We start from the raw sequence: 23916 nt of genomic DNA, 5'->3' as shown, positions 1-23916 counted from the left end.
TATAGCGCTTTTCTTTTTTTTTTTTTTTAGAGAGATGCCTAGAAAGGTCTGATTTCGATGTGTCTCAGGCATATGGTTTACTGAGCAGCTCAACAAGGGAGGAGTTACTTGGATACATGAATAAATGCTATGTTAAATCACGACCTTAAACAAAAACAGGGTGACAGGGCTATGTGTGAGCAATTATGCTGTACAGGGGGAAAAAATATATATCCCTACAGAGTACCTACAATGCCTGCCTACAGAACTGTCTCCCTGGAAATGCTGGATTAGTTTCTGGAAAGAAATAGCTACTTCTCCCTCTTCCAAGGTACCCACTTAAGAATTACAGGCTGCTGGATCTATTCAGGTTCATCAAGGTCCTACTGCTGTTCGCCACTGAGCCTACCTCTTTGCAAAGCCTTCTCTGCCACTGGACTAAAGGTCTGATCCTTAAGAGTTTCACCTGTAATCATTAATACAACATTCAAGCTTTAGAAATTCCCCACTAAAAAAAAAAAAAATTCTAATACAGAACCAGCTTGTGGTAAAAGAACAAAATTTCTTTACCAAGCCATAACATGAGCGAAATACATTATACTCCCAAGTTAATTAAACACAAAACATTAGGAAAGAGCCTACAGGAAATAAAACATGCCATATGTAATCTACACAAAGTTCTACACCCTGAACTTACACATGGCATGATCACAGTGCCTGAATTGAAAGGTGGTTTAAGGCCTGTAGCTTGCTGATTCTTCTTCTCTGTATCAAACTTTTCCTGCATTAACGGAGTTTGTATACCATCCTGTTCACCACAGGGTTTAAGGCAGATTTTTCTGCTAGAAAAGCTCAAATGAAAGCAATTCAAGATCAATCGTTCTCTTTGAAAGGAAGGTTACAGCTGTCTTTCTGGTACCAACGTGTGTTGCAGTATCTCTTCCATAATGCAGGATGTGGTTTCCATAGACGTATCTTCTTACATCAGTATCTACAAGCCCTCCACTTATTCCCTTTTGGACATCTCACGCAATCCCATAAAACCTGTTCAGAGCAAGGAAATAACTAGGCTCAACTACTACTTAATTACTTGGTGAGAAGAAAAAGGACAACTAGCAAACAAAAGCTTTATTTAAAACAAAACACAAGATGGAGAACATGTGTCTTGCAAAAAAATTATCTCTTACCTGAAGAAATCTCTCCAGTGATACAAATTATGAACAGTCAATTACAATTTTTAAGACCACACTGAGATTTTGCTGATTTTTGAAAGTGCAGTTATGGTATAATTCTGAATTGTTTGGTGGCATTGTCTCCAACTAAGCCCCCAGGGCCTGCTCTTTTTCTGAATCCTTTGCATTGCTGAGTATTGCCTGCACCTTGTTCTAAGTCCTCTTCTTCAGGACCCTGTGAGTTTAGAGTCCCTGCTTCTGCTGTGTCATCTTTTTTTTCTGTGGCATCTCCTACCACTTTCCCAACACCAGGAATGTGTTCAACGCCCTGAAATTAGAACCAAGACAGAGGGAACACCAAATTATACACAAACAACATAAACAGTGACTTGATCCTAATATAAAATGCCTCTGTCAACCAAGGCCACCATAAATATGCAAGGCAAGAAACTTAGCTGCATTGTTTGTATAGAACAGCTTCATTCCTGCTGCTCTGCCTGAGTTCCCAGAAGTGTCAGCATAAAGAAAACTGGGAGTGCACAGAGCCTTGATCTGGCTGGGTGGGCTCTGAAGGCATGACCACAGCACATAACGCAAGAGCGTGCACCGCAGGGGCCAGTGCTGTCACAGCTGCCCCAGGAGACCCATGTCTGAAGAAAACAAACTGATTTAATTGTGTGGCAACCAAAATGTAGTGGGGAAACAACCCCTACAGCTCTTTGGTTTGCTTCCACTCGTCTCTCCTTTTTTTTTATTACTTGAAAAATCTTCATTACTGTGATTTGTTGTCTCAGATACATGTACCCCTAACTAGGTTTAGGCTTCGTTCAAACCTCTCAGCCTGTTTTAGCCCTCCATCCTGCAAAAAGCTAAGCACAGTCAGATCTGCAGCTCAGTAGTGGGATAAAGTAATTAGGACTGTAAAAAGCTTGGCTTACTCATTCTAAAGGTGCCGCACTCAAGCCCCTGTATAGGCACGTGAAAAAATCACAGTTCAGTTCAGAAAGCCATTGCATACGCAAACCTTGGAATTTGCTGTATGCCAGCTTGGTTACAGTTCCCTTATCTCAGTAAGGATCAAACTAAAACATTTAGCGAAAACCTTCCTATACTCTAGCCTCTCAAACTACTATAGCTATACAAATTAGCTACATGAATCAATTATATGTGTATGTATATATATTATATAGCTATGATTACATACATAAACCTATGGGTCAGTAGTAAAAAAACACCCATAGTTGTCTGTCATGGTCTCTCATATTTAAACCTCACTACTTCGCTAAAAAGGGAAAAGGACACTAATGAAAAAGAAAGTCATAAAATAGCAAATTAGTCACTGTACCTTACTCATCTGGTCCACATTGGATTGCCTGGGTTTAGCGGTTTGAAAGCCCGCTTCAGAGTCTGGACAAATGGGGAGAATAGTTTTGCCCCAGAAAGAGATAAAAAAAGAAAAAACATTAGCAGACTTCCATGGTAATTTTCCTTTAGAAAACACACCTGAAAAATCCACCTGAATGCTGCCTTCAACCTCTTTTGCCTTTCTTTTGTTAATTGACCAAACCAGTGTGCCCAATGACACTACCACAAAAGACTAAGATAAACAACTACACTAAAAAGGAAATATCTCTGGGTCTTTCTTAGTTTGAAAGTTCTGCTAAATAGATAATCCATTCATCTCTTAGACCAAAAAATAACTCATATCCCTTCCTCCCTTTCAGAAAATGCAGATACTTTGATCAATTCAGATAAAGGATTATAAGCAATCACTTGATTTTAATTCTTGCTCAGTCTACTTATATATATATGCTTTTTATATATTACTGAACTACTTCAAAACAGGTCATTTCACCACCTGGTAGATTTAGCAACTAGGTGCAAATCATGTTAAATGATTTCTGTTCCTGCAATCAGTCCCAGAAGAGAAATGTCACTCTGTTCTTGTTACTGAGACTATTTGCTGTAAATAAATCTCTCAGTTTTTCAAATAAGAAGACTTAATTCAGAATGAATGACTGCAGGTATGTGTGACAACATGCTGAAGAGCTTTATTTTTATAGATATATGCACACCTGCAGGCAGAAATATGTGTGTGTATATATGTCTATGTATCTGTGCACATCCAAACTGAAGTATCAGTTGCAGTAAACAGAGTGCTGCAGTTTATCTGTACTGCCACTAGATGCAGCCACATAACCTTGCAAAATTTAAAATTCTGACCACAGGGCTATAGAAACCTTTTTTGGAATATCTATGATTGCAGAATTCTTACAACATTAATAGTATTCAATCCTGAGTACTGGGGGGGGGTTGGGGGGGTGAATGTAATATGAGTACAATTTTCGATTTTTCTTCTCAACTTCGTTCCAAAACATAGCATTGCAAATGTCAACAGGGATCTAAGAAATGAGAGCAGAATAAGACTTGTTTATTTTCATGGTTGTTGCCATAGATCCAGACTGGAGCTGACAATATTGAATTACATTGTGTTTTGCTTTCCGCGTAACAGAGCAAGTAGGAATGAAGCACTACATTCCCACCTGACCTACTAAAGATCTAAATGACCGTGCACGTATGGAACAGGTAAACATACAGCTCCAGTGGTTTCCATTCCATGCCACATCATTTTCGTCTCCGTGTCCCTATACCACAACTCTGCAAACACAAGCTTCTTTGTACACGTATGGTGAGCAGCACACTAGGTCAGATGATAAAGGATTTCTGCACTCAGAAAATGTTTCTGCTTTATCTACTACTAGCAGATAGCATGAAGCCCTGGAAAATTCTCTTGTTATTTCCTCACCAGCTATCAAACAGCTATGCAGGAGTGACGCTGCCTTTAGGACAAAGCAAAACCAGGGAAACTCTCCCCTAGCTTTAGCAGGCATTATCTGTCCTGTACTCTCCCTTGGAATTTCCCTGGGTGCATAATATGCACAGTACCGGGACAATACATGCACAAGAAATACACAAGTAGATTCCATATGTAAACCGGATATAATAAATGTATTACACACTGTTTCAAAAACTATTTTCATAGTGGGTTGATTTTCCACAGAAGATGGATGAAATAAAGCCTGTTCAGCACATTCAGTGTAAAGGAAAGTGATGCCCAGGGAGCTGAGCACCAGAGTGGAGAATATAATTTAAAAAGCAGATTTTTATTATATATTTTAGTGCCAAATTCACTTGCTTCTGCTCCCTTCCACTATGAAGAAGACGTTGCAGTTCACAATCCATATAAATATATATAAATGCTCCCCCCATTTCTGGTTTATACTTGCCCTCCTACCTCTTTTTGTAGGTACAAGATATCTCATCTACGTGCAGAACTGGTCAAGGCAGCTCCCACGCCCCAGGTGTATTTTTTACTGACAGCCACTCTGGTGGAAATATATTTACCCATGTTTTGGGTCGTTTCTCTTTGTTTGTTTGTTTTTGTAGAAGATGGCAAAAAGAAGAAAGAAAAAAGAAAGTATACTCTCCTCCAGGATCCGCTTTCTGTTTGCTGATCTGATCATAGTTCTCTTCAATGGCCATTAATAAACTGAACTGAGCAAGATGGATTAAAGGAAAGAGCAACACCAGTTTTTGTTGGTTTAAAGCATGAGGAACACAAATATAATGGCTTCAGAGGAACCCAGCCTAGGGCTAAATTCTGACTTAACTCTCCTGCGGGGTGCTGCAGACAAGATGAAATGCAATGTCTCAACTGAAGGTCCCCAAGCCAGCACAAAGATGTGGGAAGGCGTGGGAGCAATTCACTCTGCAGCACTCCTCGCTGCACTTCCAGAAAGAGACAATGTGTGCCCTTCTTTTGGAACCTAATGCTTATCACAGCTTGTGTGCATGCAGCAGAGGGGCCTGTCTGGATCCCCAAGCCAGCTGAACAGATTACATCAACAAGATCCCCATATGAACTGTCATAAGGTTTTCCTACTCTGTCGCTATCTTTTGTGAAGTAGGCAGAAAATGCTCCCAGCAAGAAGTATTTACCCTGTAGGAGAGTACTTTGAATCTTCCAAAAGCCATAATGAAAATGTTTGTGTTTCCATCCAAGAATGGTATTGGCAACAAACTGAAGGTAATTAAACACATTGCCTATTGGCCATACAAATTTCTCCTTTGTAATAATTTCAGAGAAACAAACCCCTCTCTATAACCCAGACATTGTGTTGTGCAACAGGAATTTTTTGGGCTAACTTCTACCCTGCTGTAAGTGCACTGCAATGGGAGTTACAGCCACCTTATGCCAAGACTGTGCTTTGTCCAGTACCTCTCAGATGCTCTGTAGTTCAATTTCATTACCTGTTTACTGGGAAAATACCAGTGAACTGGACTGCACACTCAGAAGTCTCTCCATATGCAAACAACAGAGAAGCCACCTATCTATTATCACTACCCAACTCTTCATTTTATTTCTTATCTTTATATAACTAACACGGCCAAGTTCACACTGTTTATTTTAACTCACTTCCTGCAGGGGATGACTCCATCTGAATTTTTAACCAGATATTCGCTCGCTGGCTCCAATCTCCTGGTGCTTCCACCTCCCACAGTCGCTTCTGCTCCTCAGGATAAGTCTGCAAGAATTTCTGGCAAACTGAATAGAAGAAACCAAGGGGTAAAAGCATGAATGAGTGAAAAGTACAGTGGAAGGAGGAGTGTATTTTAACCTGGAAATTCTCTCAGACCTACTTTCATTAGTTCCTTTGGAAATCTTTTCTTCGCTCTTCTCATCTTTCTTTTTTTTTCTTTTAGCTGGGCTTTTAGGAAAAGTCTATGCAGAATGACCTAAACAGGCATGAGTGAATCCTGTCCATCTGCTTCAGTCTAGATTACTTCCTCACGAGCACAGAAATACAAGACTTGAAATGACTTACTGAGCTACCTTCTTGCGGCACGGCATCACAGACACTTAGTAGGTTTTAGACTAACAGCAGTGCAGGTTTTTTCACTCTCACTACTCTGAAATGAAAGGTGTTTCAGTATCTTCCGGCTTTAACTATTAAGAATGCTACTCAAATTTCTATTTATAAACAAAAGCATTGTATTGGCTTGTTTTTGGGCCAATACCATCCTCCATTTTACTACTGCTACCCCATACTCCGTTGCTGGAGATCATTTACTTCTTTGGGTGTGGAAAACAGGAAGAACTAACAGAGGAATAACAGGGGTACCTGTGTCAGATGTATGATCACCTGGAGAAACCGTATTCCTACAGACTCCTGTCACTGTCAGTACACACTGAACATTAATAAGATTTAGACAAACAACCAAATTTAGGTTTGCTTATGTCACCAAACTGAAATATGTCTTATTTAGAGGTTTCCTTAGGATGTCTGCAGAGCCAAGAGGAGGCATATGTTGTAGGACAAACAGTTAAAAAACATTAATGAGGATTTTTAAACTTTCCTTAACCACCATTCTATCAGTTCCATCAACTGTACTAAGACAGCAATGTGTAAACAACGCAAGAATTTTCATGCTCTTCTCTGTCCATTCTGGTTCATCATACTACAGAATTAATCTAGATGGGTCATTTATCTTCAACACTCAATTGAGTTTAACATTGGGATGTTGAAACAAAACCCCAATTCTGGTATGTAAACATTTGCCTCTCAGTAACAAGCAGATCACTGTCATTAATTTTATCCAAGGATATCCAAAGTAAATTAATTATTTCAATAAAAGCTACATATATACCAAAATAAAGATATATGCTAAATGGCTTTTTACTTCCTTTTAGGCCTCTATAGTACATTAAATAACATGCTAGTGAAAACTCTGCACATCTAGTACAGAGATTTAGAGTAAAAGCCTGCATTCTTTTGTCGAAGTATGAGATTGAGGTTCCAATGTCATTTTATAAAAGGCAGAGACTTCAAGATACTCAAAATTTAACTTACAGTATTAGTATTTTTATAAAAGTAGGACCTAGAAAACCTAACTAGAACATGATACAAGTCAAATTTATTCACTATTAGCTCTAATCTCAATTGAGATGAAAGTATAGTCTTGCAATATATCGTTAACGTTAACACATAAATAATGCAGCTTTCTGATCCACAGTGTCTAAACTATTGGTATCTATGTCTAAGCCATAGGAAAAATGGTATTACTGGGAGAAAAGAAAGAATGTTGTCAATACTATTCCTTCCTGAATTTAGAAGTAGCAGTACCTTAGAAACTCCTGGATTACACTTCTATACATTGGGGTACATTCGTATACATTCAATGACACATACTGACCAAGAGAAAGAATAGATAGAGTCAAAATTTTGTTGACACTTACTAGGAAATGCCTGTAGAGTTGTAAGTCAATAGAAACATCCCCAAAAATTGATGGTAAAGACTGTATACCATACAGAGAGAAACTTGAGGAAAAAATGCTTTCCTCAAGAAAACAGTTTTAGAAATAACATGAGCACAGATATTTTCTGTAAATTTTACTAGCAAAACCAGAACTTCAGCCTGAACACAAAGAAGATATATAACTACTTAATGATCTTCTAAAAGTGCCAAATGTTCAAAGACAGTCAATATGAAACAAGTACTTATGTGACTGGATGAATGAAAAGAGCCCAGGCATATGGCTTATTAAATCTAATTTCTTACAAATGCAGTATCTACAAGAGCATTATGTGCATAGTGTAGGCTTGACAACATCTTATGATTCTTTTCCCTCTGGTGTCAAATAAAATGGGTAAGTCACTGTCTAGGGCAATGACACAGTCCTATTTCTAAGAGAGAGTGAGATAAGAATGCAAAATGTCAAACAGGCAGTATGAGTTTTATGCTTCTCATTGTCTTACATAAATATTGGCCTACCTTTCTACAGGAAATTCCAGATGTTTCAAGAAAAGTAACTAGCTGCACGCTAACAACAGTTCAGTTCAGACAAGTGCACTGAACTCTTATACAGTTAAGAAAATCCCACCAAGACCATACTGAAATTTATACATTATACATGACCCTTACCTAACACTTCCACATCAAACGATTTACCTTGATACATCGCAGCAGAAATAGGGCAGCTGATCCCCAAGGCATCCTCAGCCATGAAAGACTGACAGAAATCACGCAGCATTTTTATCCCTAGGCCACCTCTTCTGTACTTTCTCCGGACGAATATAGTATCCAAAACTGGCAGCAAGTAACATTGACTGGTTGTACCATCACATAGGCTCCCTGAAAGCAGACAGTAAAAAATACATTAATTTGAAAACAAAAACGCTATTGCTGCACTAACTGCTGTGTGATTCTAGCCACAAATACAGCCCTACTACCTTTCCACAGGCTACGAGTACGACCCCAACTGAAGTGCATTTGCACAGACAGTAAAACAATTTCCAGGAGGATTTGTGGCATCAACCTGAGAGGAGCTGCTTAACACGTGGATGACAGATCTCACCGTAGTATTTTCTAGACTCTGACTCTTCACAATCAGACCATCTAGGCAACATACACAGGAAAGTTCACCAAAAAGGTATAACTGGGCTACAGCCGAAGAGACATAAATAGTCTGAATGTAATCTCAGTATATTCCTTTAGCTTTTGGCTATTCTGGTAAATCACCCCGTGAACCCTTTTTATGAAATCCACTGAACCATACAATGCAGTACGATCTAAACGCTCAGGTCTATACTGCCTGATGCAGCTGGACAGTGGAGAAGGATTCCAAAGAAAACTCCCAATGCTGTTTAAGCTAACAATTGCATAATAACGGCAGGGAGAGAAGAGAGGGTCTCTTGGCCTCTGCACACATTGCTGCTGTGCCTCCGCAAATGGTATGATAACACTCTGAAGTATGAAACTTGACTGGCCCCACCATTTACACCTCCTCTCTGACTATTACTGGTCAGAAAGTTACACAACCTTCTATTGTATATTCAGTCTCTGATCTCCTAGTTCAGTAAAGTCTGTAGACAACTGTACAAAAGAGTACCTCTCTCTTTCAGTTGCTCTTATCTGTCAACACATACCCATGAATCATCTGCAAACCTTTGTTGGTAAAAGAACTATGCAAAAAGTAAGTGTTGGGGGTGCTCCACCTGAAACTGGAAACAGACCCCTAACTGCTCATGCTTGCAGTGACTCTGGGCCAGAGGAAGGGAAGTCCATCACTCGCCTCCTTCAGAAAATAGAGCAGAAGCCGAGCAGCCTCAATAACCCAGCACATAACAGGGAGGCAGATCACTTCCCAAAGAGGAAGAACCACGTCTGAGAAAGCACCGAGTAGAATCCAAGCGATAGCTAAACTCATGGCAGCAGCTTAGGTTCAACCTTACACTGCAGCACACAGAAGTCACACCTCTGTAGGAAGAGGAGTATAGACATTAATTAAGGTGTTTGGGTGTAAGGCCATAAACAACTGAGTGGTGCATTTTAAGAAAGTACTGTAAGTCCTCCTTTGTAAGTCACTCGATTTCTACTGAGTGGTAATTTATCACACATGTACGTGCTTCTAGTCCACTGCTTGAACTACTGATATCAGTGTTAAACTAGAGTTCTCACTTAAGAACGGTCCTTGCTAATAAACACATTAAGTCAGTCACTTGAAATCATGGGGACATGACATAATGCTCTACATGTGGGCAAAATACAGACTCAAGTATAATCCTTCAAACCATTACAACTCAGTTCTCGGTGAAAACTGTGGGAAAAAAATTAGAACCAAGGGATTTATTTTGCAATCATGTATGGTAAACTCAAACTGGAGTCAAGAGAAAATTGATTAAGAACAGACATTCAGGGTCTAAAATTTTAATGTTTACCCTAAACAACTTAGGGGCCTATTGCAGGAGGTACATTAGCAATTCACCGTACAACTTCCACTCAGTGCAGAATGCCATAAAAACAGAAGCTCAAACTACTTGACTGCATAAGCATTCAGCCCCGAAATGAATGACCAACATCAGTTCACCATCTACCTACATATAGGGTAAGGTCACCATAGAAACATCTCCCTGATTTATTTTCGGTTTTAGAAAATATTTAAAAAGATTTTATGGTGCTTCTATCTGGGTACACAGCAGTTTAAGTAGAAATGGATATCCAGGCCTTTCTAACAGAAAAAGATTGCATTTTCTTACTTTGTTGCTTAAATCTCATCAAGACCTTCTCGGTTTTCTTTCTTACCACTTACTAATGTACCACTCAGTCTAGTTTTCAGTGTCTTGAGACATGAAACTTCAATCACTTCACTAAGACCTATTTCACAGTTTCACGGATCTCCTATTGAATGGCTGTTCCTAAATTCCAGTATAAGACTTTTACTTAATAGATCCATTTTTTATCAGTCCCCATAGCTATTTTCAACTGAGGTCCACTTCTGTCCCTTCAGTTGGTGTCTAGTACCTTTTGCTGACCGTCACCAGGCCTGACTTTGATTACTCTCTTTTTTAGGATGCCAATTCAGCAAAGCATACATGACTATAGCTAATTCTAGACCCTTATTTTTAAGACTGTAGCTCTCCATTTAGCAAGAATCCATGTTGCACATACTCAGCCATACAACAAGAGTATGTAGCTACATAACCAATCCATTCACATCCAGGCTTGGTCTGCCCCTCCTTAATCAAAGTGCATGCTTAACTTCAAACACATGTTCAAGCACATTGTTGGAAAAGGATCGTTTGTGGTGGTGTTTATAACCTTTCAATATTTGTAACACATGATGGGTAGTTACACTTTTTTCATGAGCTAAAAAATTGAGTATATCCCCAATCCTATTGTTAGCTGCCAGCCCAACAGAGATGTTGGATTCCAGCAGTGTTGCACCATACATTCTAAGAAAGGGACAATCTTTTCCTCATGAAGTCAATAGCTTTAAGAATTCCTGCATGTTGCAAGTGTCCTTATAAGTTTATTATTATCTCGTATAGTCTGTCTCCTATAAATCCTGATGAGACTGCTGTGCAGCAATCCCAAGAGCTGAGTGATTTATGTCTGTGCTCCTAATTTTGTGTTGAGAAGACTTGTAATGTCTAAAGGCACTGTAAATAAAGAAACCATGAAGCCATTCTTCACCTTGTCCCTGGGAAACATATTAGAAGAGTCACAGCCCACAGCCATTTGAAATAAAATAAACAAACAAACCAACCTTTGGAACAAAGGCCACTTTGTCTCTAGTTCCGATCCAATAGCAAAGAGGTTACCTTAAGCTAATGGTGGCCTAGAGGTGACCACTAGGCTCTCACACATTTGGTTCAGAGGTTTGTTTCATTATTGAAACACACAAACAGACTGAGTTTTGAGGTGAGGGAGGAGACAGGGGAAATAAGGGCATTGGTGATGGAGATGGAAGTATTCGTACAGTCTGCCCTTTGAAAGCCTTTGATCTGTTTGGTTAGATCAGGAGTGCCAAATGACCAACTTATGAGCCAGCAAAATGGTAAACAGATATTACAAGGGCAGGAAAGCAGACAGCCATTAGCATTCCCAAAGAGCCACAAACCAGAAAAAAAAACAATCCAGTCCCCACATCCAACAGACCCAAACAAAACAAGGTTGTGCATACTGACTATTTCCCTGCTGAACAAGTTGGCTTGGCACACACATGTTTGGACAGGCCTTAAGCAGGCTGAGTGCTTGTGTAAAGGGTGGGGAATATTTCTGCTGAATAGAACCCAAGGTCAATCCATTGTGTGAGTTTGTATGTGAGAAGGGGAACAAAGGTTCTGGCTTCAATAAAAGTAAATGAATTCATGTCTTGACTGGTATGTAGTCATTTAATTTTTATTATAGCCAGAACCTTCAGTCTGCCTCAGAAATGCACATTAAAAATATTATTGCTAGAAAACAGAGGGAGAGAAAAGCAATTATCCAACAAGATTTCAGCTAATCGTCTGTCAGGTTAACTTCAATTCTGATTTAATTTTTTTTTTTTCTAAAAGAAATGTATGTAATCAGTGAAAAATAAAATCCTATTTTCTTTTTAGGGATCTATTTCTAGAGAATACCACATTAAAAGAAATTTGCAAAGGCTTGTCTGAAGAAAGGTGTGAAATGGATTTTAGCTTGGGTAGCCACTTCCAAAGACCATTCTAAGGTTCTGGGGTAGCAAACAGCAGAGACTGGGCCAAGGTTGCTTTCCGCCTACTTTATATCAGCTTAGAGATTTTGCAGTCAGGTGTTCCCAAACCATGATTTGTAGAGTATCTCTAAAGAATGAATGAGAAGCCAACAATGCATTTACTTCTGGTTCAGCTGCATGTTTTACAGCCTTCTCAGAGGACCCAATTCTGTTAAGGCTGGTTTGACTCACATCACAGAGAACACCATCTTTCTCCACACTTTTACTACTAAGGTTTGACAAAAGGGACACGGCAAGCTTGGGAAGGGACAAGCTTTGACAATCTGACTCCTTTGCTTTTTGTACCGCAGACAGCTTGGTCTGCAACTGGGCAGCTCCTGTGTGTTCTAGAAACAGTAATACATAACAGTAGGGGAAATATAAAAGGGCATACAAAAAAGGGCGTATGTTCTGTTTTATTCTTAAAGGGACTAAGACACTCCTGGCTCGTAGCATCCTCCAACTTCCCCACTGATTTATTTGCATTATGAATCTTCTCCTGACATTTATGTGAAGGCGGTAGAAGTCCATTTTCAGTAATTACTAGTCCTCAGTAAATAAAAAAGAAAAACTTTCAGGGAATTACATGGTCTTATTGCACAAAAAATAGCATCAGTAACCATGGTCATTAATCCTACATCACTACACAAAACACATTCTTTTTGAGGTTTTCACACAGATTTAGAGCATGCCAAGAAAAAAATCTGAAAGAAATACTTAAAAGAATATAAAACAAATCTCAAACCCAAAGTATCTATATGAAGGCTTTCGGCAAAATATTTCATTTTCAGGTTGCTGCCTGCAAAGAAAGGTACATGGACAGGGAACTATCATTTCCTGTTGTACCTTTAAGTAGCTACATTCAGTGAGGTCTAACTCCTCAGCTGTCTAATATGGAAGCCGCTGACATAGATAAAATTGGAGACATTTATCTTGGCACGTGACAAAGTGTCTTATCAGCCTCATTAGTGGCTTAGTACGTCTCATCAGTCTTTAGTATACCCAGTGGTAAATGCTGCGTGCCTGTCATTGGACAGGAACAGGCACATACCAGAGAGGCTAGGGTGATGATCTGTGTAGTCATGAATAAATTTGGTTTTAATAAAGGTGTCTAATGCTCATGAAAAGTGATAGCCTTGAAGAATGAATTTTCTGTTTATCTACACAACAGGTGCAGGATGGCCAGTGTCAGTAGTTGCCAAATTGTCTCAAAACCTTGACTTGTAGTTACTGTGCCTCTGAGCAAGGCGGGTGCTCAAGACCATCTGTCCCTCTTTAGCTAGGCTATCAAAGGAGATCCAGTTAACAATGTTCATAAGATGGATGGATGTGTGGAACCGGACCAAAATTACCAAGTTTGCTTTGTACAGGCCACCTAGGAACTCACAAATGGAAATGACTTTACAATATTGCCAAGATAGTTAATTGGAATCACTAAAGTCTGTTGAAAACTTAGTTTGCGTAACGGCACACTAAATCTGTAGCAAAGATAGAACAGACTCTCTCCTCCTTGGTCACCATTTCTATGATTCACCCAGATGACTTATGTTTGAAATAGCCATGGTCCACAGATCTGTTCTGGCTTATTTGGTTCCACTGAAGCATGTTTTTTGTCATACTGTAGATAATGGAAAATTCACAGATGAGAAATACAGTTGAATACAATGCCAGCATGAGAGTCTCAATTACCTAGTGAAGAAAATAAAACCGTAAAGAATGGCCAGGTAATTGCAGACCATGGAAATAAAGGGAATCAGAATCACATGGTGGGCACAGAGAAAAATAAGTTCTTCCTAGGATGAGAAGCTGTAACAGAGGTCCAGCACAATATAAAGTCCTGTACTTAAAGCTGCCCCTACTAAATGTTCTGACCAGGACAGTACAAGGAAAAAGAACTTACATTACGATAAAAAAAAAAAAAAAAGAAAAGTTAAAAAAAAAAACACACCAACCCTGAAACAACCATGTGAAATACAACTTCTAAGAGAAGCTATTTTTCTTAGCCTGTTTTGGCCCTAATAAATCCATGGGTCTTCTAGAAAGTAGAGAGAATAGGAACAGCCAGAGCATGGCTGGTATGAAATTGAAATCACAGAACTTCAGAAAGAGGAATTATTTGCTAAATGCATACAGCAAATAGCAAAAAGGGGCAAAAACAATCAGTTTCAAGCTTCCCGAAAAGGTTTTGGCAAAAGACTGCAGTAATTTGTGACACAGGCCAAAAACTAACAAATATAGCTGCCCAGACAAAAAAACCACTGGCAACAAAAGACAGATGCTGACAAAGCTGGACTTGAAGAATTTGTATTTTATGTGGACCTGGTTTAAAACCAAACTGTGACTCTCAACTTACTCAGAAACAGTTTCAACTTGGCTAATACTCCACCCATAACAGACTACTGTGCAAATTTATTTTACTGAAGCATGAATCATTACAGCCCATACAAGCGTTTCTTTCCAAAAGCTTTGCTCAGAAATATTTATGGACTTAAAGGAAAATGTACTATGGCAATTGAAGAGTTTGCCAATTACAAACCAGTTCATCAGCACATTCACAGATATATACAAGATTCCTTTATCATAAGCTGAGAATTGATTCATCACTGATAGTACAGTAGCACTGTATCAGCACAGTGGTGTACAAGCTACACCTCAGTGTGAATAAGGATTTTGCACATCCTAAGGCAGCAGAAGAGCAGAACACCTCTTATTGTTGCTGGCCTTTGAGACTCTATCAGAGAAGGCACTTTCAGACTGCCCTCTGCAATCCAAAGCAATCAATATCTGTACAGCTCTCAAGCTGTTTCTTATTCTCCCCTTTTGGACAGATGGCTACTGATTGCTGACTTGAACAATGCATTTACCTCCAAAGATACCAAAGTCTCTATGTTTAAGCTGCTGGTATCAAGATGACACCCATGCGACTTAAACACAGACTGGCAACCAGCTCCTACATGGGGGCACGTACTCAACTGCGTATCTGGAGTTATTCTAACAAAGCCTTTTCCACTCTAGACTGGTTAATAACAATTAATACAAACTGTCTATTTAATAAAAGACCTTCAATAAAGCTTATACTGGTACAAGTACCCCTAAGGAATCAAATACATTGTTTCTTTTTTATGCTAGTTAATTAATGATGAAATTGGTTAATCATCATCCTTTAAACTGGGAGTACCATAACTGGACAAAGCATTCCAGGACTGATCTAGTGCATACACCTTCCTGTACACAACCCAGCCACTGCTCCTTATGCATCCAAGGATATTGCCACTTCTCGCCACCGGCCATTCCTGATACACTGGTTTTCCACTGTGAACTGTACTCTTTTTTTTCAGATATCATTCTTTCCAAGATGCAGTCCTCCATTCTGTGGGCAGGCCCTGCATTCTTTGTTCCTAGATGTACGACCTTCTACTTGGCTGCATTAAAGCATATTTTATTGGAGTAAGCCAGTACCTCAGATCACTCAGTGTAACTGAGAATAGAGTTTGGAGCCATCGTGTTTAAATGAAAGTAATATGGATGGCTTCCAAATTCTGGGAAGGTTTGTTCCCCAGCTTCATTCTGAGAGAGATTTGATATAAAAATGTAAATGAGAGCCAGGATTATTTATACTGAAAAATAAACAAAAGGATTAAATTTCTAGCTATTAGGAACCAATGGAAATGTGTCTCTAAAATGACCTTACCTTTCATCTTGACCGAGTAAAAGGCAACAGCCTCGCCATTTCTCCAGAGTATCTTGGCACACTCGGTGGCAGAGTGAGGTAGAAAGAATGCATCATTATCCGAACTCCCTTCCAGCATTCCAAAAACAATGTAGTTCAGAACAAAGAGGACAATCCTTTCTCCAAATGTCTGGACCTTAGAGAACAAACAAAAACAGGCCAAAAAAAAATGAAGCAGAGGCTTCAAAATTAAAAGGGGCTGGGAAGGAGGAAGTCAGGAAACATGTACATTTAATTTGCGGAAAATACCTCATGAATTGGTTCAGATAGAATAACAAAAACAGGTTTTCCCAGTGTTCCACCTGCTATCCAGAGGGCATAGTTTTATAGTAACAACTTACCTCTTAGCAATGAGCTAGAAGGGGCAAGTTTTCTATTTTCAGATATTTTTTCATTCTCTGTTGATACAGCAGATGTTTGAAAGCCTGAAAGCCTGTGTTTCTGCTCCAAGTTCTATCTTGCAAGGATTTATATCTCGAAATCCCTCCAGTTCAGTTACCCACAAAAAGCCTACTTAATTCAGTGAATAATTAAACTGCAGGTATAGTAGATATAGGGAAAGATGATAAAGGAACAGAATCATTAAGGACAAAAGCTGGACACAGAAGGTTAGGTAGGAAACAGAACTGACTTAATAGCTTCATGGCAACACAAAGCTCACATGCAGTAGGCATCTGAGTTGAAAACAGCCTACAGGCTACCCAAATCACTCAAATTATGAAAAAGTAGTTGTATCCTACTAAGATAATTTATTTGGAAAAAGAATTACAGATATAGAAACTATTAAATAACAACCGCTGCATAAAATCAACACAATATAAACATTATTCAAGGCAAAAAAAAAAAATCATAACTAGCTAGATAAGACACTGTTCCAAAGGTTAGTAACACCTCACATCAGACAGGCAGTCAAGCAACACTGTAACGTGAAGAGTTATCGCTAATGTAGTAATTCAGTTTATCTGATTATTTCTTTAGTAGACAGTGAGGGTAAACTAAAAACAAAAGCTAATAAACCCCACAGATGAATCATAAAATGCATGCACAAAATTGTTTAGGGAGCGTTAATGTGCATGTCACTGTGCAATGGGAGACATGTGAAGTACTTGGTGAGCCACACAGCCCAGATCCCACAGGTTATAAAGCATGAGCGGTAGGAGACTAGAGACAATTACACATGATTGTTCTAGCTGGAAAGTTCCAGGGTAAAGGCACCTGTTTAAAATAGGATCCTTACCAAAATTAGCCCATCTCTACAAGGATCAGCCGTCTTTACTACATCTTCAACAGGCCACCAACGCTGGTTCAAATAAACTGCCAAAACTACAAAAAGAAAAAGACAGGGGAGCACATTACCTGCAAATAAATGGTTCTGAACCTTTCCACAAACAGCCTCAGATCTACTTCTCCCTCCAGCTGACTCCAGTTTTATCTGCTGTGAGACAGCAGAACAATGATTGTATTTCAATTTCACCTCCATGTCCCCTGATATCCAATTTTCAGTACCACATGAAGCATCAAGTGAAGGTAATTTTTCTCAGGAATTGATGTGACTTTGGTATGACAACCTGTGTGCCACATGAATAAAGCACTTCCTGTATAATATAGGTTCAGTAGCACAGGAAGCTTGAGTGGCATTTGGGACAAACAGTGCTACCTACCTAAAGGTTATATTTTTGAAGTTTTTTTCAGACTTTCCCCTGCCCACATGCATACATGCCCGTATTTTCACCCACGCAATTCAAACACAAAAGTTTTCATGTCTGTGTTATCAAATAGCTTGTCAGCTGCCTATGTGATTGAGTTTCTGTTTATCTGTACCTTTAGAGTACAGACTCCTAAATCTCTGCGTGGACAGATATTCACGCAAGTTCAAACACAAAGAGAGGTTTCTATCAACAAAGGAGAGACATATGCACACATAACTAAGATACACTTTGCCCCGAAGCAAAAGTGTATGACCAACGCGCACATAAGTCAGGTCCTTGAGTAGGTGCTATGCAGAACTTGCACCCCACTTCTTCCCATCCTTCCTGAATTTTTCACATATGCAGAAACAAGTACTTAGTCCCTACTACACGTTCACCTACAGAATTCATTGCCTGCCATTAGATTCACAACGGAAAGACTGAAGCAGCAACAGTGACACTGAAATAGCTCCCAAGCCCTGTTCAGAAAGAAAAGTTTTAACACAGTGTCATTTCAAAGAATATAGACTAGATTGTAAGGGTTTAGATTAGGTTTCAGAATGAACACAGAAATTTGATCATTTATGACCACCAAAACATCAAGCAGCAAATATTTCAGCAGAAAGAACTTTTATTATCTGTACAGTTGTGACATCCATCTAAAGAAAGTGCATGGCCACAGTTTCAGGAGTGCTCAAGAACACCAATATCTTCACTATCTTCAAATAGGGCAGCCAGCACCCCCATTTTTAGACAAAAAGATAAAATATAATATCGGAAGTATGTTGCAAAGAACAGCATGGAGTTCACACCTCTTGAGTCCTAAGAGAGTGCAGCATCTACTGGTTTTCTAAGCTACCCAACTAGGGACAAACATAAGAAAGTTAAAAACCATCTATGAGTTAGAGACAAATTCACACACAAGGAAGCAAAATGGCTTTGACAGAATTCATCATTTACCTGTTTTAGCCTGAGGTTATACAAATGTCGCTGAGGTGCACAGGTTAGTCTCCCTTTTTGCTTCAGCCTCTACCAGCTCCCTCTGGCTTTAAGGCTGGAGATTCCACTTAGCTAACTTATATTTCAAATAAATTATTAAAGCATGTGCCAAAAAGCATTACACGTTGTGTACTGGGTTAACAATGAAGAAAGCATTGCACGCAAGGGCAGATGCCTGTTTATAGCACCAGATTCAATTCATTAAATGTTATGCACTTACTTGCATGGGAGTTTCATACTCTTTCTGTGATGGATTCAATCTGTTCCCTCAATTCCTTCACTCTGCTTTCAAATGCAAGCAGCCACTGCTCCATTACACATCCATGAAACATGCAGCTACAAAGGGAGCTGAGTCAGACAAAGGGGACATAATGGGCCAAATGCTGACTTTAATGGGAGCTGCACAGAGGTTTGGCACATAGTTCAGACACATACAACACACATAGTAAAGGTCAGAAAAGTTTTAAAAATCTTTGAGGAAAATAGGAAGATGCATAGCCTTGTTCTAAGGAGCTACTTTTATAGAACATTTACTGTGCTAGTCAATAATTTAAATGTGTGGAAGGGAACACTAGTTGACATAGCAACTGTCACATCACATTACTTGAGCAACCTTATCTATATGTATGCCTTCCTTGAAGGAAAAACATTTCTCCAGATTTCACACAAACATATGTACTTTACTTTTTGTTATAATTTTTCAAGTCAACATCTGGTCTGCAGTTAAATCCATCCATGCTTCCCCATATTCTCATTTTCATTTTATAATCAAATTTGAGGAACACTATTTCAAATGCAAACATGTTTCATGAGACCACATGTTCCCTCACTCTCCTTTCCCAGCCTTGTTGCTCTTTCCAAGACATTCAGATACATTCACCTGATCATAAGAGATCGAGTTATTGCCAACAGCAAGTTACACACATCATGTGAACCCTGTGAATCACGATGTACATGATTACAACGATCTTGCAATTGCAAGACTTGATGTGCTTGATCTTGCAATTGCAAGACTAGGTGAAATGGATTAAGTCCAATACGTTTCAGTTCGCAATTAATGGAGTATGTACATACTCAGTTGGGTGGCTTGCCCTGTAAGCACTAGTTTGCTAAACCTCAGTACTTTGATCACTTGCAGTCAGACAAACATATTCAGAGTGTTGCAAGAAGCCGAGAGCCTGTGAAGCACACGATTCCATACCACTACGGGTACTTGGAATACAGTACTGAAAAACACTGCGTTGAATTAGGCACTAAGCATAATGCAATTGTGATTATGAAATGTCTCCTTTTGCTAGGCAAACATGGATCCCTTCCCAACCCAGGTCTGGATTATATTTTTACTTTCTAGGCTATGCTGGCCAAATGTTCCCACACTGGTGTGCAACTATTTGAATGAAATGTGCACATCAGGACTCTACACACAGAGTAAAGCAGAAAAATTAAAGCAACATCAAGCTTGGTACTTCTTTTTCCCCAGCCTTCATCTGAATTGCTGAAACGCACCCCTCAGCCACAAACTAAATTAAAGGCAATGCTATGTATGAGAGATGTAATTTGAGTTTGTTTAATAAATATAGAATGTACCAGTTCTTTACCGTAGCTCAAGTCATCTTTACCTTAATGTTGGCAGTATTTCAGATTGATGGCACACTTACAGAGGCTGCTTTTGCCAGATTTCCACCTCGGAAGGAGAATGGTAAATTACCCCAAGTAGTTCCATGCAACCGAGCCTAGGTCAGCTCTGATAATGCAGCAAGCTCAGAAATCCTACATTAAACTGCATTCTGCAATGTTGACATACCCTGAATAGCTGTGTCCCCCAGTTCCCTATCTTTAAAATGGAATAAGAGCATTTGTCTCTCTCTCCTAAGAGTCTTATTGAAATAAATACATTAAAACTTGGGAGGCATGCAGATGCTGCAGTAATGGCAGACATTCAAGTATCTAAGATAGATATCTTTCCTGCAACCGATTACATTTTCTTCGGCAATTCGAGTTTTACCCAGTGATTTGTTGCAAATGTCTTGTGATAAATGTTCCATAGCATCTAACAGTTATTATAAATTATTATATACAGCATACAGAAAATGCCACAATAGGGTATGTTTATTTAGTGTTATAAAGACGTTAATCACCCATGCTATGCTCTGTAAGCCCTTACAACACAATTTACATTCTCATAAAAATATCTGTACAGATATACTAACAGAACAGAACACTCAGCCCATCAAAAATAAATTAAAAATGCTCCCAACCAAGACCAAGTCCTATGGAAAAGCTACCATACCCATTTTCTCTTTGAAATATGCAGGTCATTTCAGACCACAAGCTACACATCACTTCTGGACAACCCATATGATCAGGATGATCAGATATAAATCTCAGTATTGGAATCAACCCCCCTTTAACCTATGTTCAAGAATTAAATGCCGTCAAACTTTAAAGCTCTTCATGGGCAAACTTGTAGCTTGGCTGCTAAATTCAGTATTTTTCCAAGTCTGAATGTTAGAATTTCAAACATAAATTATTAGAGTGACAATATTTTCTTTGGGAACTGTGGGAAAATAAGTATATTACCATGAATATTATTTCAGAAGTATTATATACATCATTTTATCTATGCAATACTTAACCATTATAGATGTAAACACAAATGAAGCTGAAAGAGGAAATCCCATCACATATGAACATAAGACATACAAGGTATACAGCTTTCTCACTGAGATTAAGGTACTGCCCAGGTGTGTGGTTAACCCCAGCAATTGTCAAGGCTTTGTACAGAGTTCATTTTAGGGGGTGAGGGATGGTGGGGAGCCACTAGGAGCAAAGGTGGAGATGTTGGAGCAAAGCTGAAGGAACTGATGGTGTCAGGGATAGAGCTGGAGAAGAGAACTAAACCGCAAAGGCTCTAGCCAGGGTTTTGGCAGTCACCAGTCAATAGAACCACTGCAGCAGAGGAAGGTCGTGGCTCTCGGGAGCAATATGATATGGCCTCAGAGCATCATGTGAGCTGTGGCAGAACCAAGCAATGAGGATTCTAACACTTCTTGCTGATTCACTATCCACACCAGGACCTGAGAAGTACACAGCTAAACATGCCTTACACACTTATTAGCTGCATCTTCTACTCTGTTTCCAATTGCTTCTCAGTAAAGCACCTCTACCCCAGTGTATCCTGGGACTCCCTTGGCTGCCTTCTCCCACTGGACTTCAGAAACATCCAAATGAATTGCAAGAGGAAAAATCAGTGGGTCATGTTTGCATTAGCAGGACTAACACTAACAAAACTGAATTCACAGAGCAAAACGTTTGGTGCAGAGAACCTCATGTTCACAAATCCTAGCCTGGTGCTGAAAACTAAAAGCCCATTAGAGGTGGGGCACACCAGTGTGCTTCTGGAGTGCATCCTTACTTTAATTTCAGCCAAAAGTAATCCAGTTCATGCACTCCGAGACTGCTCCTTGATATGAACTGAAGCACAGTACGTGGGGACAACCAGGAAATTTGCTTCTAAGAGCACTCCTGGTGTGAAGTAAAACTAAAATGCAGATGCAGTGGACAGCACATGAGAAAGAGAAGAGATCAACTATAGCAAGATTGTTTGCCTCTCCCACCTGGATGAAACTGGAGTTCACAAGAAAAGTGTAAAGCTCAAGGGAGAGAAAAAAAATCATGCAATCTCTTTAGTGTTTTAACTTTCTGCCCATGTCCCTGAGTAACAATGACTGAGTTAATAAATATTGCTTTTCTCTGAAGGAATCGGTTTTGAAATAATTTGATCTGTTCACTGGTCAGAACAAAAGGTCATATAAGTAAGCAAAGCCAGATGGACTTGCCACATTAACACAGTCTGCTGCTTTAAGAGTCAATTCTAAATCTGTTGAACTGCGGAAAAAATATTTGGACAGAATACTTCAAATGTATATATCCATATGTATAGGTATGCACACACATATGTACACATCCCAGCAGACTTTAGAGTACTAATGAAAATTTATTAAAACTCATCTAAAGAAAAAAATCGCGTCAGTCAAATTTGGTGTGTGTAGGAAGGCTGGCCACATGTTTATGGTATATAAAATCCAGAAACAAAGAACTTCCAGCAAAATCTTTTAAACCATACTTTTAAAAGGAAATATTAAAAGCCACATGATGTAGGCCTTACTTAAATAACTAGACTTAGTGATCTCTGTGAGGCTGTTTCTGTGACTATGGGCTGGTGACTCAAACTAAAGTTTTGCAAGAGGGTCACAGTAGTCGGTCAGTCTGTTGTTTATAATATAATAAGGTGTTTATTCTGCTAGGTTTAAGCTTTTAATGTAGATAGCTATCATATAATTTAGGCTCCAATGTGGACTTGCTTGACGTGTTCCTGTGGGAAACAATTTTTTCCTTGTGTACATGTATCTCAATACTTGTTCCTAATACTATTAGACCATTTAACCGAAGATTGGTGCTAAATGCACTGCTTTCACCTGCATTTATTTAATAATTCTTTATTTTTGCATTGTAGTTGTTACAGATCCCCATTCCTTTTGTGCAGCCTAAGCTAACTTAATGCTGTTTTCAACTACATTCTTTTGAACATGAGTCAGTAGGTATGCACAACTGCACTCATAGGGCAAGTTTGGCCTCTGGTGTAGATGCTTCTCTCCCTTATCACACCAGCGCCTCTCTCTCTTCAGAAAAATGTTAATGGCATATGTAAATTAATGTCAGGAAAGTAATTCTGTATCAATAGTTTTAGAGGGACCAGAAAGTCTTTTGACTACACTTGTAACTTGGAAAGGTCTCCTACCTTCAACTATGTGAATCACAACCCATTAGCAAATGTCCAATTGACATTGTATGTAAAAGGAGCTGGAAAACTTTGCAGAGTTCACCTCTAACCACAGACAATTTTAATCTGTTTTTTGTTCTTATGAAGAAATTTCCTGGTTACAGGGTTTGGACTGAACAATGAACACTTAGTTACACTAATAGTACTTGTTCTAGGAGTGGAAGATTGTTACCTGACACTTTCGAACTAAACATAGAGTGCTAAACTTCTTTGCCTTGCCTTTGTTGTATTATTAAGAATACTGGCTATTAAAGCCTTTCAGGTGTAATATATAGCTTATCCTTTCAAAAAAAAAAAAAAGTATATTTTTAATGACAGATGTCATTAGTTTGCTGCCACATTTGGAAGCTGAAAGTTTAAGAGGCTTCATGTGTTCTGTATTCCCTAAATGACACAATGGGTCAATGCATAAGTTCATGTCTTTT

At 39.1% G+C, this 23916-nt stretch overlaps 1 protein-coding gene across 1 annotated transcript in view; it reads right to left on the bottom strand.

The window, feature by feature from the left end:
* Window positions 1-1394: 1394 nt before the first annotated feature.
* The window catches only part of FAM169B (Protein), a 39290-nt gene continuing 16768 nt past the window's right edge, over window positions 1395-23916 (bottom strand). The window contains 7 exon segments of the mRNA XM_075714139.1: window positions 1395-1427; window positions 1429-1479; window positions 2497-2558; window positions 5629-5757; window positions 8163-8345; window positions 15923-16097; window positions 17199-17284. Of these exon segments, the coding sequence (XP_075570254.1) occupies window positions 1395-1427; window positions 1429-1479; window positions 2497-2558; window positions 5629-5757; window positions 8163-8345; window positions 15923-16097; window positions 17199-17284 (719 nt within the window).

Source organism: Pelecanus crispus, chromosome 7 (assembly GCF_030463565.1).
Source record: "Pelecanus crispus isolate bPelCri1 chromosome 7, bPelCri1.pri, whole genome shotgun sequence".
In the NCBI taxonomy this organism is placed as follows: Eukaryota; Metazoa; Chordata; class Aves; order Pelecaniformes; family Pelecanidae; genus Pelecanus; species Pelecanus crispus.
This window is presented reverse-complemented; position numbering and strand designations above follow the sequence as displayed.